General features: G+C 33.9%; 3 protein-coding genes across 8 annotated transcripts; 2 read left to right on the top strand and 1 right to left on the bottom strand.

Annotated features, from left to right (window-relative positions):
• Positions 1–968: 968 nt before the first annotated feature.
• On the top strand, positions 969–3,892 carry LOC127254032 (endoplasmic reticulum oxidoreductin-1-like). The gene is made up of 8 exons (XM_051278887.1): positions 969–1,311; positions 1,512–1,643; positions 1,843–2,101; positions 2,287–2,397; positions 2,561–2,676; positions 2,876–2,980; positions 3,057–3,259; positions 3,363–3,892. The coding sequence occupies exons 1-8, from the start codon at positions 1,150–1,152 to the stop codon at positions 3,628–3,630; spliced, it is 1,356 nt and encodes a 451-aa protein (XP_051134844.1). The 5' UTR covers positions 969–1,149; the 3' UTR covers positions 3,631–3,892.
• Positions 3,893–4,466: 574 nt separating this feature from the next.
• Positions 4,467–9,139, top strand: LOC127254034 (putative ALA-interacting subunit 2). Of its 2 annotated transcripts, none has more exons than XM_051278889.1 (10): positions 4,467–4,831; positions 4,967–5,116; positions 5,340–5,401; positions 5,507–5,581; positions 5,694–5,810; positions 6,349–6,419; positions 6,557–6,854; positions 6,994–7,283; positions 7,873–7,931; positions 9,000–9,139. In XM_051278889.1, the coding sequence occupies exons 2-9, from the start codon at positions 5,041–5,043 to the stop codon at positions 7,907–7,909; spliced, it is 1,026 nt and encodes a 341-aa protein (XP_051134846.1). In that variant the 5' UTR covers positions 4,467–4,831; positions 4,967–5,040; the 3' UTR covers positions 7,910–7,931; positions 9,000–9,139. The 2 variants fall into 2 exon arrangements, with proteins under 2 accessions (XP_051134846.1, XP_051134845.1); XM_051278888.1 differs by having other exon boundaries at positions 4,468–4,831; positions 4,981–5,116.
• Positions 8,725–11,868, bottom strand: LOC127254036 (uncharacterized). 5 transcript variants are annotated; one of them, XR_007839391.1, is made up of 3 exons: positions 10,848–11,524; positions 10,375–10,443; positions 8,725–9,218 (listed from the first exon to the last, which is right to left on the bottom strand). XR_007839391.1 is itself a non-coding variant. In XM_051278891.1 (3 exons), exons 1-3 carry the CDS (start codon positions 11,866–11,868, stop codon positions 8,970–8,972), a joined length of 507 nt encoding a protein of 168 aa, XP_051134848.1. In that variant the 3' UTR covers positions 8,725–8,969. The 5 variants fall into 5 exon arrangements, 1 of the variants encoding a protein (XP_051134848.1); XR_007839392.1 differs by having other exon boundaries at positions 8,725–9,199; XM_051278891.1 differs by lacking the exons at positions 10,375–10,443; positions 10,848–11,524 and adding exons at positions 11,531–11,589; positions 11,670–11,868.
• Position 11,869: the final 1 nt, after the last annotated feature.

The raw sequence follows: 11,869 nt of genomic DNA, 5'->3' as shown, positions 1-11,869 counted from the left end.
TATTTATCAAATTTTGTCTCCTAAATATTTATGTTTTATTAAAAATATATTATTAAATAATCAATCTCAAACTGAATATGTGTATATATAAAGTATACCTAAGCCGTGTGCTATTCTATATTGGCACTCGTACTACTATAATATTAATAACAAATTATATTAACCATGCATATAAGATTTTTATTTTAATTTTATTGTTAGTTATTAAAAAAAAAAAAGTACGGACGAGGAAGGTTCTGATAGAGTGGGATATGCCACGTGTACAATGTCGTATGAAAGTAGATTTTACGAGACTTATTATGTCTAATTCACTAGATTTTTTAATATTAGTATTAGATTGGATTGTAGTAAAAAAAATAAAAATATTTTTATTATTAGTACGGTGTAACATAAAAGTAATGGTATTTGTGTAATATAATGTAAATTGAAAAAGTATTTATTATGTTAGGTAAATAGTATAATTACTAAATTAAAAAATAATAACTTTTGTTTCGGACCGACAAAAAAAGAAAAATAGTATTATATTTATATTATTTATTTATACTTTATGTGCTACAAAGTTACAATTAGTCTATCAATCAATTTAATATATTGGTGATTGAGGATTTGGCAAGCTGAATGAAAATAAATAAATAAAACCTTGAATTCAATTTAGACAACTACTTTAATCTTAATTCATTTTTTTAATAGTACCATTCGTTTCATCCAAATTTATCTCTAGATTTTATTATTTTTTTTATATATATATTATAATTTTTTTCCTTTTTCAAGCAATTTTTTTTTTAATTTTAATTTCTTAAAATTTAGAATTATTTAATATACAGTTACCTGAGTATATGCATAAACATGATGCTGAGTTGAATTAGGCCCATTAGCTAACTATGGGCTGAAAAGGCCCATTCTGAAGAGTCGTGTTACATAGAATAACGACTTTAGTTAGATTGAGTGATTAAGCAACTTCCTCAATTCCCAGTTCATTCTAGAACACCACCTAGTAAAGTCGCCGGAAAATCAAAATACCAGCTGCCGCCGCCAACGATTTTGTTGTTGTTCTCTTTTCCTTTGCGTGTTCAAATGAATCCCCACATTCAGAGCTTCCTTTAAACATTCAGTCAACATCCTCGAAAATTATTTTCCACTCACATAGTGATGGTGAAATCCACTGATCAACAGAAAAGACGCGGAAGCCAATGGAGTTGGATTTTGATCGGCGCAATCATTGTTGTCCTGCTTGCTGTTGCATTGGTTCCAAGGAATTTTCCAGTTAGTTTGCTCATTCATCGCGTCGGGAGTTGTTTCGGCGGCTGGAAGGTATATGTTGGTTTTGAGATTTCATTATATCTCAAATTTAGGTCTCGAGACTCGAGAGTCGAGAATCAAGCGGAGTCACTATTCTAATTGGAAATCTTTTGAGGAATAACTAATGAAGCTTGTATACTCTTCGAATTTAGTGGAAATGATTCTGTGTTTGATGCTAATTTATGTGCATGGACATGTATAATTGGATGTAGGAAGGGCTCAAATACCATGGACTTGTGGAGGATTGCTGTTGTGATTATGAGACTGTGGATCGTATCAATGAAGAGGTGTTGCATCCAATGCTCCAACGTCTTGTTAAGTATCCATTCTTCCGGTACTTTAAGGTATGTGCATTTGTAAACATGTAATTGATCCACTTTTAATGATAATACTTTCCATCTTTGATTCCTTATTACTTTCTAATAAAAAATTGAAATATGAAATCCTTTAAGCATCTGCTTAAAATTTTCATCAATGTTCCATGCTGTATAGTTAGAGTGCTACTACCATCATTCTGGTGCCTTATAGTATGTATTTCAATAGGTCAAATTATGGTGTGATTGTCCTTTCTGGCCTGATGACGGTATGTGCCATTTGAGGGACTGCAGCGTCTGTGAGTGCCCCGAAAATGAGTTTCCTGAAACATTTAGAAAGCCTCTTGGCAAAAGTCTCTCATCAGATGATCTTCTCTGCCAAGAGGGAAAGCCAGAGGCTATTGTTGATCGTACCATAGATACTAAAGCTTTCAAAGGCTGGATGGCAGTAGATAATCCTTGGACAAATGATGATGAAACCGACAATGGTACATGTTACTTCCACAAATTTAAAGCTCTTCCATGGTGCTATGATCTTACTCTGTAATTGATTACATTTGTGCAAAACTATTGTTCATCTAGTATGTTGAGCTGTTTTTCTCGACTAAGTTTATTCTTGTTCCCCCACCTTGTCAGCTTTTAATACTTAAACTTTACATGGTATTGATTGCAGCCGAAATGACATATGTTAACTTACAATTGAACCCTGAGCGCTACACTGGCTACAGCGGTCCATCTGCAAGAAGAATATGGAATGCTATTTACATGGAAAATTGCAACAAATGTAAGTACCTGTTCGAATCAAAAGTGACTTTCAAAAGCTTGTATTATTAGGGAGAGATAGCCTTCATCTGTTTCTAAAGTCACTTCCTTTGTTAATTAATTAACATTGCCCTCTTGTTTTTTTTAGCTTAATTTTGATGCTTGATCATGAGCATTCTCTGCAGATCCGTCCGAAGAGTGCCAAGAAAAAAGGATATTGTACAAGTTGATTTCTGGTCTTCACTCCTCCATCTCAGTTCACATAGCTGCTGATTACCTGCTCGATGAAAAAAAAAGCACGGTATAATCTTGAAATCTTGCACTTCTCGAAGCAGGGTTCTTGAATTGTTTATCTTGCAGTTCCTTTAGAATTTGATTTACAACTCCAGTTCATATAGCTACATAACCACATCCTTACTAGAACTTGTTGATGTAGTTTGTGTGCATAACTCTGAGCTCGTCTTGAAAATGATCAACAATTTTCAACCTTTGCATTGCAGTGGGGCCAAAATCTGTCCTTATTATACGATCGTGTCGTGAAATATCCAGACCGTGTCAGAAACTTGTATTTCACTTTCCTCTTCGTTCTCCGATCAGTGACAAAAGTGAGTAGGCTTCTTCCAATTTCATCTGTTTAATTGCTTTTACAACTGTAAATTTTTTTGATCGGTTAATCTGTAGGCCGCAGATTACTTGGAAGAAGCTGACTACGATACTAACAATCCCGTGGATGACCAAAACACCCGTTTCTTAATGAAGCAGCTGCTCTACGATCACAAGCTACAATCTGCATGCCCTAAGCCATTCGACGAGGCCAAATTGTGGAAAGGCCAAAGCGGACCAGAACTTATGAAGCAAACACAGCGTCAATTCAGAAATATAAGGTGTTCTTCATATATATATATGTGTGTATATACCGAATGCAACTAGACTGCCTTATCCTTTTATAGTATTTGTTGGAGTTTTTGACTATTCTTGCATTAGCAGTGCCCTGATGGATTGTGTGGGGTGCGAAAAGTGCCGTCTGTGGGGTAAGTTGCAGGTATTAGGCCTCGGCACTGCATTGAAAATCCTATTTTCGATTGATGGCCCGACTCAGCTGCAGCTGCAGACAAATGAAGTAATAGCTTTGATGAATCTGCTGAATAGGCTATCGGAGTCGGTTAAATTTGTGCGTGAAATGGGGCCTTCAGCTGAAAGAATGTTTGGGAAGATCATTGGAGGACAGAATGATCAAGTAACTCATCACTTTTGAATTTTTGATACCTTAATTTTCAGTATTATTGCATGCTGTATATGTATATGTATATGTATGTGAGTTTTTGAAGTATACAAAAGTAAAGCTGGCTGAGATCTTTCCTGATTGGTAAGAGACTATTGCATTAAAAATATGTCTATATTTATATATTTTAACTCATTTTCAAATTATCCTTAAACAATTCAAATTACCAGGGATTCGTTAGATAATGTGACATGGAGGTTACAAACTACTTATATATTTATGTATTAGGTATAAAAAAAACTATCAACAATGATACGTTTGGCGTTTATTTATTTATTTTTTGAATTGTTAATTTTTTTGTTTAGCGTAGTTGTTGAGTGTGTATATATATTAGTATTTTATTATATTATTATTTGAAAATTGTGTCTAAATTTGGGGTGGGTTTTTTTAACAAAAAAAAAAACAAAAATATATTTTCCAAAAATCTTAATATATCGTTTATTATTTATACTCCCTCCGTTCCAATACAATAATATTGTTTACCATTTTTTGTCCGTACCAAAATAATAATCTTATTTTCATACATAATCATGTCACTGTAAATTATCTTTACTTTTTCATTTTCATTGTTCATTATAATTACACAATTGTCATTCTTTGTCAAACTCAGACTATAGTTTATGGGAGGACGAAAAGAGTATATTTTATTCATTATTTATATATTTTCTACACAATTTTATATATATTTTTACATAAAAAAAAACTAATATTATTAAATAAAATAAAGAAATAAAAATACAGTAATTTTGAAATTACTATAAATTATAATTAAAAATATTTTTTGTATTATATTTAGTTGCCGAGAATTTAAACCAGGACCCCACCCCACCAAGCCATCACAGACCAATTTTTTTTTACAAATACTACAATCATTTTAATAAAATATTTAATTTTTACTTTAAAAAGGCAAAAATATAAAAACTATATAACGTTAATACAGTAAAACATAACCAAACAAACTTTTATCACCAACCTGAAATCGCGTTTGCTTTCTCAAAAACTGAAAAGAAAAATCGCACTACAGACAGCTCGCTCCCGTTGATTCATTCATGTATCATTACCCGAGCTGAACCATACAGACCTCAATAATCGATTTCTGTGTGATCTGCATCTTCCTCTGCTCTCCCTTGCGTTTCAATTTCGTCGTCATGACTTGAGCAACTGCTAGCGCAAGGTATAAAATGTTTTTCCATTTTAGATTCTTTTTATTGTTCTTTTTTAACGATTTGTTAACACTTTTGATGCCTCAAATCACATTTGATGTTGAAGTCGCCTGCGTGTGTCTGTCTGTGCATCCAATTGAACGCAGTTAAACTTTTTCAGATTGTCAAGCTGTTGGGGGCTTGAGAGACTAGGTTTTATCGAATACTCGATTTAATAGAAATGGATGAAAGGAGTTCATCCTCTCCAGCTGGAACAGAAACTGATTTAGTGTCTCTTCGGCAGCGCCGCTCCAAAGGCAAGTTTTCGTTAAGCTCACCGGAAAACATTTTTGTTTCTTCGTTTCATATATAGTTTAAATTACGCATTGCGTGAATATCTTTGATAAGATGATATGATGTTGGTGAAATTTTGTTGTTTGTGGATAGGGAGATTGAATTACGGTAGAGCTAATAGAATCCTATAATATTTTGAAGAAATTGATAGTTCTATTTGATTGGCTGTGATTCTATTACTTGCAGTTATATACCAGTTTACACAACAAAATCTTCCTGCTTGTAAACCTGTACTATCTCCGGCATGGGTAAGCTAATGGTTGTCCTTTTATTTGTGAGTGATCCGAGAATGTGCTTATGGTTTTTTACAGTTCATATAGTTCTCTGTCGGATTTGATATTTGTGCTCGACAGGTCATCTCAATGTTTTTTGTGGTGGGTGTGGTGTTCATACCGATTGGTATTGTGTCTCTACATGCTTCACGAAGTGTATGTTTTTTTTCATTAACCTTCATTAGTATGGGCGACTCGGTTTGAAAATATATGATTGATGTATAAATTTGGTTCAGATTTCTGTATATTTGTTGGTGTGATATTGTAGGTTGTTGAAGTTGTGTATAGATATGACGGGGAATGTATACCGGAATCATTTAGGAGCAACAAGTTGGCGTACATTATGGATAGTTCGATACACAAAAATTGCACCATATACCTGAAGGTGCTATATAAATTATCTGAATCTCTGATACCATTTGCTTTCTCTCAAATTATTTAATATAACTGAGACATTGTATTTATCAATATTTAGTTTTTATTGTACTTAATTGATTATGAAATCAGTAATTCCATCATAGAGGAGATATTTAATCCATATCACTGGTCTTTAGACTTTTTCTTCCTATACTGATAGATTTTTTGACTGAATGGCAGATGTCTAAATTCTATGAGAAGTCACTGTGTCTTTGGGTGTTTTCTTTGAAAACTAGTTTGTTATTGCCCTTTTGGAATAGATTTTGCATTCATTTATTCTATTTGGCACCTAGGATAAATGAAATTTCGAACATTGTTAATAGCTGCTTAGAAACTGGCAGGATTTTCGAAGTCTCAATTCCTAGTAGCAGGGAAGTCATTTGGATAATGTTAAAATATGATGAACTTCTCTTCTGCTATTTACATTTGTGCGTCCTCTAGCGTTTAATGTCAAACATATTGAATAAGTTACATTGAATAAATTGTCCTCACTAGCTTGTCTGCAGATTCCCAATCATATGAAAGCTCCAATAGATATCTACTACCAGCTCGATAACTACTACCAGAACCACAGGCGGTAAAAATCATACTTATCTCATGTGTGAATATGTAGATAAATGTCTATTATTCATCTCAACTTTTCACCCCAATTATTTGTTGTTACAGCAGTTGTTTTGTATGGTGTATTGATTCAATTTCCTTGTTCTGATGAAGGTATGTTAAGAGTCGATGTGATCAACAACTCTTGCACGGACTGAGATACCGAGATATAAGTTTGTGTGCACCTAAAGATGTTGAACATGGTCTCCCAATAGTCCCTTGTGGTCTGATTTCCTGGAGTTTGTTTAATGATACATACACTTTTTTCCGAGGAATGGATAAATTGGATGTCAACAGGAAGAACATTGCATGGAAGAGTGATCGTGATCATAAATTTGGGAAGCAAGTTTATCCCTTCAATTTTCAAAACGGCAGCCTAATTGGTGGTGCAAGTCTCGATCCCAATATTCCTGTGAGTTATTCCTTTGCATTCTGTACTTCTATGTTTTACTGTTCTAAGTTTGCATTATCGAATCCTTTTTTGCTTAGTTACTTACGGCTTTTGTCCTTTGGTTTTTTCTGTGTGCATTTCAATAAATTTGATGGATTAGCTAAGTGATCAAGAGGATCTTATTGTATGGATGAGAACTTCTGCTCTCCCAACCTTCCGAAAGTTGTATGGAAGAATCGAAGAGGATTTATATCCTGATGATATCATCACAGTTAAAGTTCTAAACAATTACAACACCTACAGTTTCAGTGGTAGCAAAAAGATTGTTCTCTCAACATCAAGTTGGTTAGGAGGCCATAATAATTTCCTGGGAACGGCTTTCATTTCCGTCGGCATTTCTTTTATCTTTCTTGCCATTGTCTTCCTGTTGCTTCATTTAAGAAATCCAAGGTAAAACTTGAAGTGTAACTGCTTTCTTGCAGAAAATTTTCTGTATTTTTACACAGCTGAGTTTTTTATCTTTTCCTTTTTGTCATAGAAATAGATCGAAAGATGCCATAGTAGCAAAATGACTTCCTTGATTTAGAGGCATTCAACGACACGTATCTTGTTTAATATGGAGTGAAAAATATTTCTATAATTGCAATTTGTGACGAAGTGAATAAGATCAATGGGATAAGATGCCAATGTATGCTGTTGTATACTATGGTGATGAAAAATGTATTCTCCCAAGTATATGTATTTCCGAGATTAGAATATCCCTTTTCCTTTGTCAATATTGATTGTAGTCAGGCATCTATAATATACCATTATTGTGAAGTGGTTTGCAGGTCAAAAAATCTTAAATAAATACGTTTCTGGAAAGAGTTTTTGCACACTATGCCTTTTAAGCTTGTTTACAAGTTTACATCACACTCCAATTTGGTGAACTGTTCTGAAATTTAACAGGGAATTCCTGTTAGTAAGATGATAGTAAAACTTGTAGCCATCATGTATGAACTTGATTTCTTTGATGCTTATTTGCATTTCCATGTTTCAGACAATTTGGTGATACAAGTAACTTATCACGGAATTAAAAAAGCTGGTTTCAGGTGAAAGGTAAAACAATGGTTTCATTTCTGGATTTTGTTGTCTCAATCTAAGTATAATGTGGTTTTCTAAGTTCTGGACAACATTTAAAGGTTCCAGTTTTGTAAATTTAGCTGCTTCCAAATGTTGCTACGTTTGGAATTAAATGTTAGTTAATCATCCTGTTCCATTTTAGTTCTATTATTTTAATATTTATGTCAAGAGACATGTTGGTTCAACAGATAGAAGTAAACAAATCATCTGAATTCACAGGGCCATTAATCCCTTTACTACTGATATTGATAAGTGTCCCTTAATGTCACAAATGCATAAAAAAATTGTCATTTTAGTTATTTCTGTGGAGAACTTATAGCAAGGGGTGGGATTGGCCACTTGTTCTGTAGGCTTTCTATATTATACTGGTAAAATTGAAAATTGTAACTGTTTGTATTTAGAACAGCTTGTATTGTGTGAATCCATCCTAAAGTAGACAGTTTTTTTGTGTATGAAATTTTTCATAGCCTCACTTTTTCAAGAGAACGGCATATTATGTCACAAACTAATAACATCCCATACAAAATGGATATGAAGTTCATGAACAGTAATTATTTAGTTAGCTAGGAGAACTTTAATGTTAGAATACAGAAACAAGAAACATAAATAAAAGAGGGATACATCACAAAAATTGGTACCTAGTACCTCTCAGACGAAGTAATCCATAATCTCTTTAATTTTCAAGTTCTTCAATGTTTTCATTCATTAAAATCACCCATCTCCCTTGAAGAAAATGGGCAGGAAATTAGGAGTGAGTCACTAATTGCCCTTTCCTCTGTATCATAGACTATACATACGAAAATCCTTCATCATCAAATGATGTTCTAAATCCCTTTTGTACAATCAATATATATGGTCTTTATTTGCCTCTGAACTTTTGACTGCTGCTCTTTGAAGAGCTTTGGGGTATGGAAGAGATCAACAGGTGGAAGATCTTAGGGAGATAGAAGCAATAGCAGTATCCTCATGAACACAAAAATACCCTTTACTATAAATGTAGATTACAGAGGTTTGCTATAGAATCATGAAAAATATGTTTATCAGCATATAGGAAGCTAAGGAAAGGACAAGAGGAACCAAACAGAGGGCCTTGTTATTGCCAGCACCATCATTCTCCAACACTTCTTCCATAATAGTCTCAAGCTTTGGCTTATTGGATGCTTTTCTGTGGGAGATCAGGGGCGAAGATGCCGACTCTACCCAGGTATTGATGTAGCTTATTTGCTTTCTCATGATGAATATTTCTGACCACAGAAAATTGATCTGTTTGTTGTAAGATTTTATGTGATTGGAGTAGAGTATATTGTTGGCTATGATACAGCAAATCTGATGATGCATCTATTCATATATATATGTGAAATGACGAGGGTGAAATTAAATGGGAGAAAATTAATGGCTGGAGGAATTGGTCAGGTGTTTGGTTTTCTAGTTGGTTTAAAAGTCTAAAAGAACCCTCTGAAGAGGAACCAACCTTAGATGCTTCTAATTTCCTATAAATTCCACGCTAATTTAGGCAATGAATGAGTTGATCTGATCTGATCTGATTTGATACCATGGTTGAATATACTGACTGACAGACTTTTGAGGAACCTTCCCCCTCTAGAAAGTATGACTACTAATAAATTACTCCCTCAGTTTCTCAGTGAAAATATCTAATAATTAAATAATATGATTAATATTATGAAAATTATAAATTAAACAAATTATAGGTACAAACTAAAATGATAAAAATAGATACTTCACCTGGGACGAAGAGAGTATTTTATGGGACATGGGTTGAGGGATAGTTCTTTTTGTTACCTGTGTTTATAACTTTGTATCTATATTTAGATTTTGAGCTAAATAATTATTGGATGATTTGGTATGACAAATAATATGCCGTCCGTCCAAGAGAAAGTATATGTTTTGTTTTATTCGGTTATATGCCATTTTATTCATTTCTTATAAATAATACTCATACAATTCAAATATATTAACAATAATACCACTCGATAAAATAAGAGATAAGAACCTGTTTGTCCTTGTATTTAATACATTTACTTTTACATATTGAATACTATTATTCATTTATCTTAATGTAAAAAGTAGAGGGATATTTCTCTCCTGGAGGGATGGAATATATTGTTATAGAAAATCATTGTATAGTGTAAAAAATACTTGAGCAGAGCCTCTCCCCAAAGAATAGGATGAAAAGAAATATGAAACAACACAGCAATTTCCAGATACTGGCTAAATAAAAAGATGGTCTAAACTGTACTTGAGAAACCCACTAAAGGACTGTTCTTTCTATGGTAGGAATACTTAATTTCAAATTGAATTGACTAGGTGGTACTAACATTTGAATAAATCCCATGTGAAAAATAATCCTACCCAAGAAAAAGCCACGTGTCATTGTTAGTTCAATAGTGAAGAAACTAACCCTTTTTTGAGCAAACCTAAATCCTCTGCCTTTGCCAAAACGGCATCCAGAGAGACCATTCATTCATCCCTGAAAATGCATCAGAACAACTTTCGGTGGTCAATCAAAGCTGTGTCAAATGAATCCTAAAATTACTTGGCAGCCATGCCAATTTTGGATGTGATATATACATATCCCTCTTTTTACATGATTGCAACTTAACAAATTCAGGATTCAAGCCAAGAATCAAATTTTCCTATGACAAAAAAATGTGATCTAAAACCAAGATTTCAATCAAGGGCTTATGTTGAGACACATAGCATCATTTTCTTCTTGCCCCAATAATGAAGTCAAGTGATTCATGCTTTCCTCTATGGTCCCATCTCATCTATCCCAATCAAATAAATGAAAAAAGTTATAGACGGCAGAAACTGCTAAAAACATTTAATTCTCCGGGATAACGACTGCCGACTCAATTCAAGTCTTAAACAAACCTCATCCAGTGTCTCCCTGTGTATGTATAAATTCAATCCAACCCAAGCTCATCTCCAAATCATACCATTCTCTTGTCTTTCTTCTCCCACGTACCATAGCTTTCCCATCACTTAAAAAAAATGGCGAATGCCCGTGTTGCTAGATTCATTACAGAAGTGGCGCCTCCTCAGTTTGTAAGCGTCATGAGGCACAGAACATCCAAGATGATGGACACAATTCATGAAGAGGATAAAGAAGCTAGCACCATTGATTCCAAGGCTCTGTCTCCATATCCTATGCTGCCTGCTTCATCTCAGAATGCTTATAATCTATCCCTTGGTGAAAGAAAGACTATTTATTATCTTAGGGCCCTGTCAATCTATCATGAGTAAAACCTAAATGTTTTTTGTATGGGTTTTACTGATATGAGTTGCAAGCTTTTAGGCATCTTGTATATAGAGTTACCTAACTAGTTTTTGCGCTCTGTGTCCTATGGTTTCTCCATCTTTTTTCCAATTTTGCATCATGCTATATTGGATCAATATTATTGCATCTAATTTATAAACATAATTTAGAAAGAAATGCAAGCCACCTTCATCACACAAGCAGCAAGAATTTATATGAAAAGAAACAAAATGAAGATAGTAAACTAAACCAGCAAATTATAGATATTGAACAATGCAGTGGACAAAGCAGGGCTCACAGTACTGGCCTTGCCAATTTGATGATCTTTTAGATGATGAAATTCCTGGAGCCTCTGCCCTGTTGTAAAATCAAACAGAAATTATTAGTACACACAACCATCTTCACAAGATTTAAACTGCAACAAAAAAACTGCTCACAGAATCCAATCCCCATTTCCAGTATTTTTGAAAAGGTATGCTGGTGCTGCCACGGTGGGTTATTCCTGTAATTTAGGAGTGGAGGCTGAGATTTTCTAATCCAAACTACTGTAGTATCATCGCTTATCCAATGAGTTTGGACCAAAACGCCACGTGTCGTTGCAAGAATCAGATAAGAATGGAGAAGAGGTTTGATCATG

Source organism: Andrographis paniculata, unplaced genomic scaffold, assembly GCF_009805555.1.
Source record: "Andrographis paniculata isolate CXL003 unplaced genomic scaffold, ASM980555v1 Contig52END, whole genome shotgun sequence".
Lineage (NCBI taxonomy): Eukaryota > Viridiplantae > Streptophyta > Magnoliopsida > Lamiales > Acanthaceae > Andrographis > Andrographis paniculata.
This window is presented reverse-complemented; position numbering and strand designations above follow the sequence as displayed.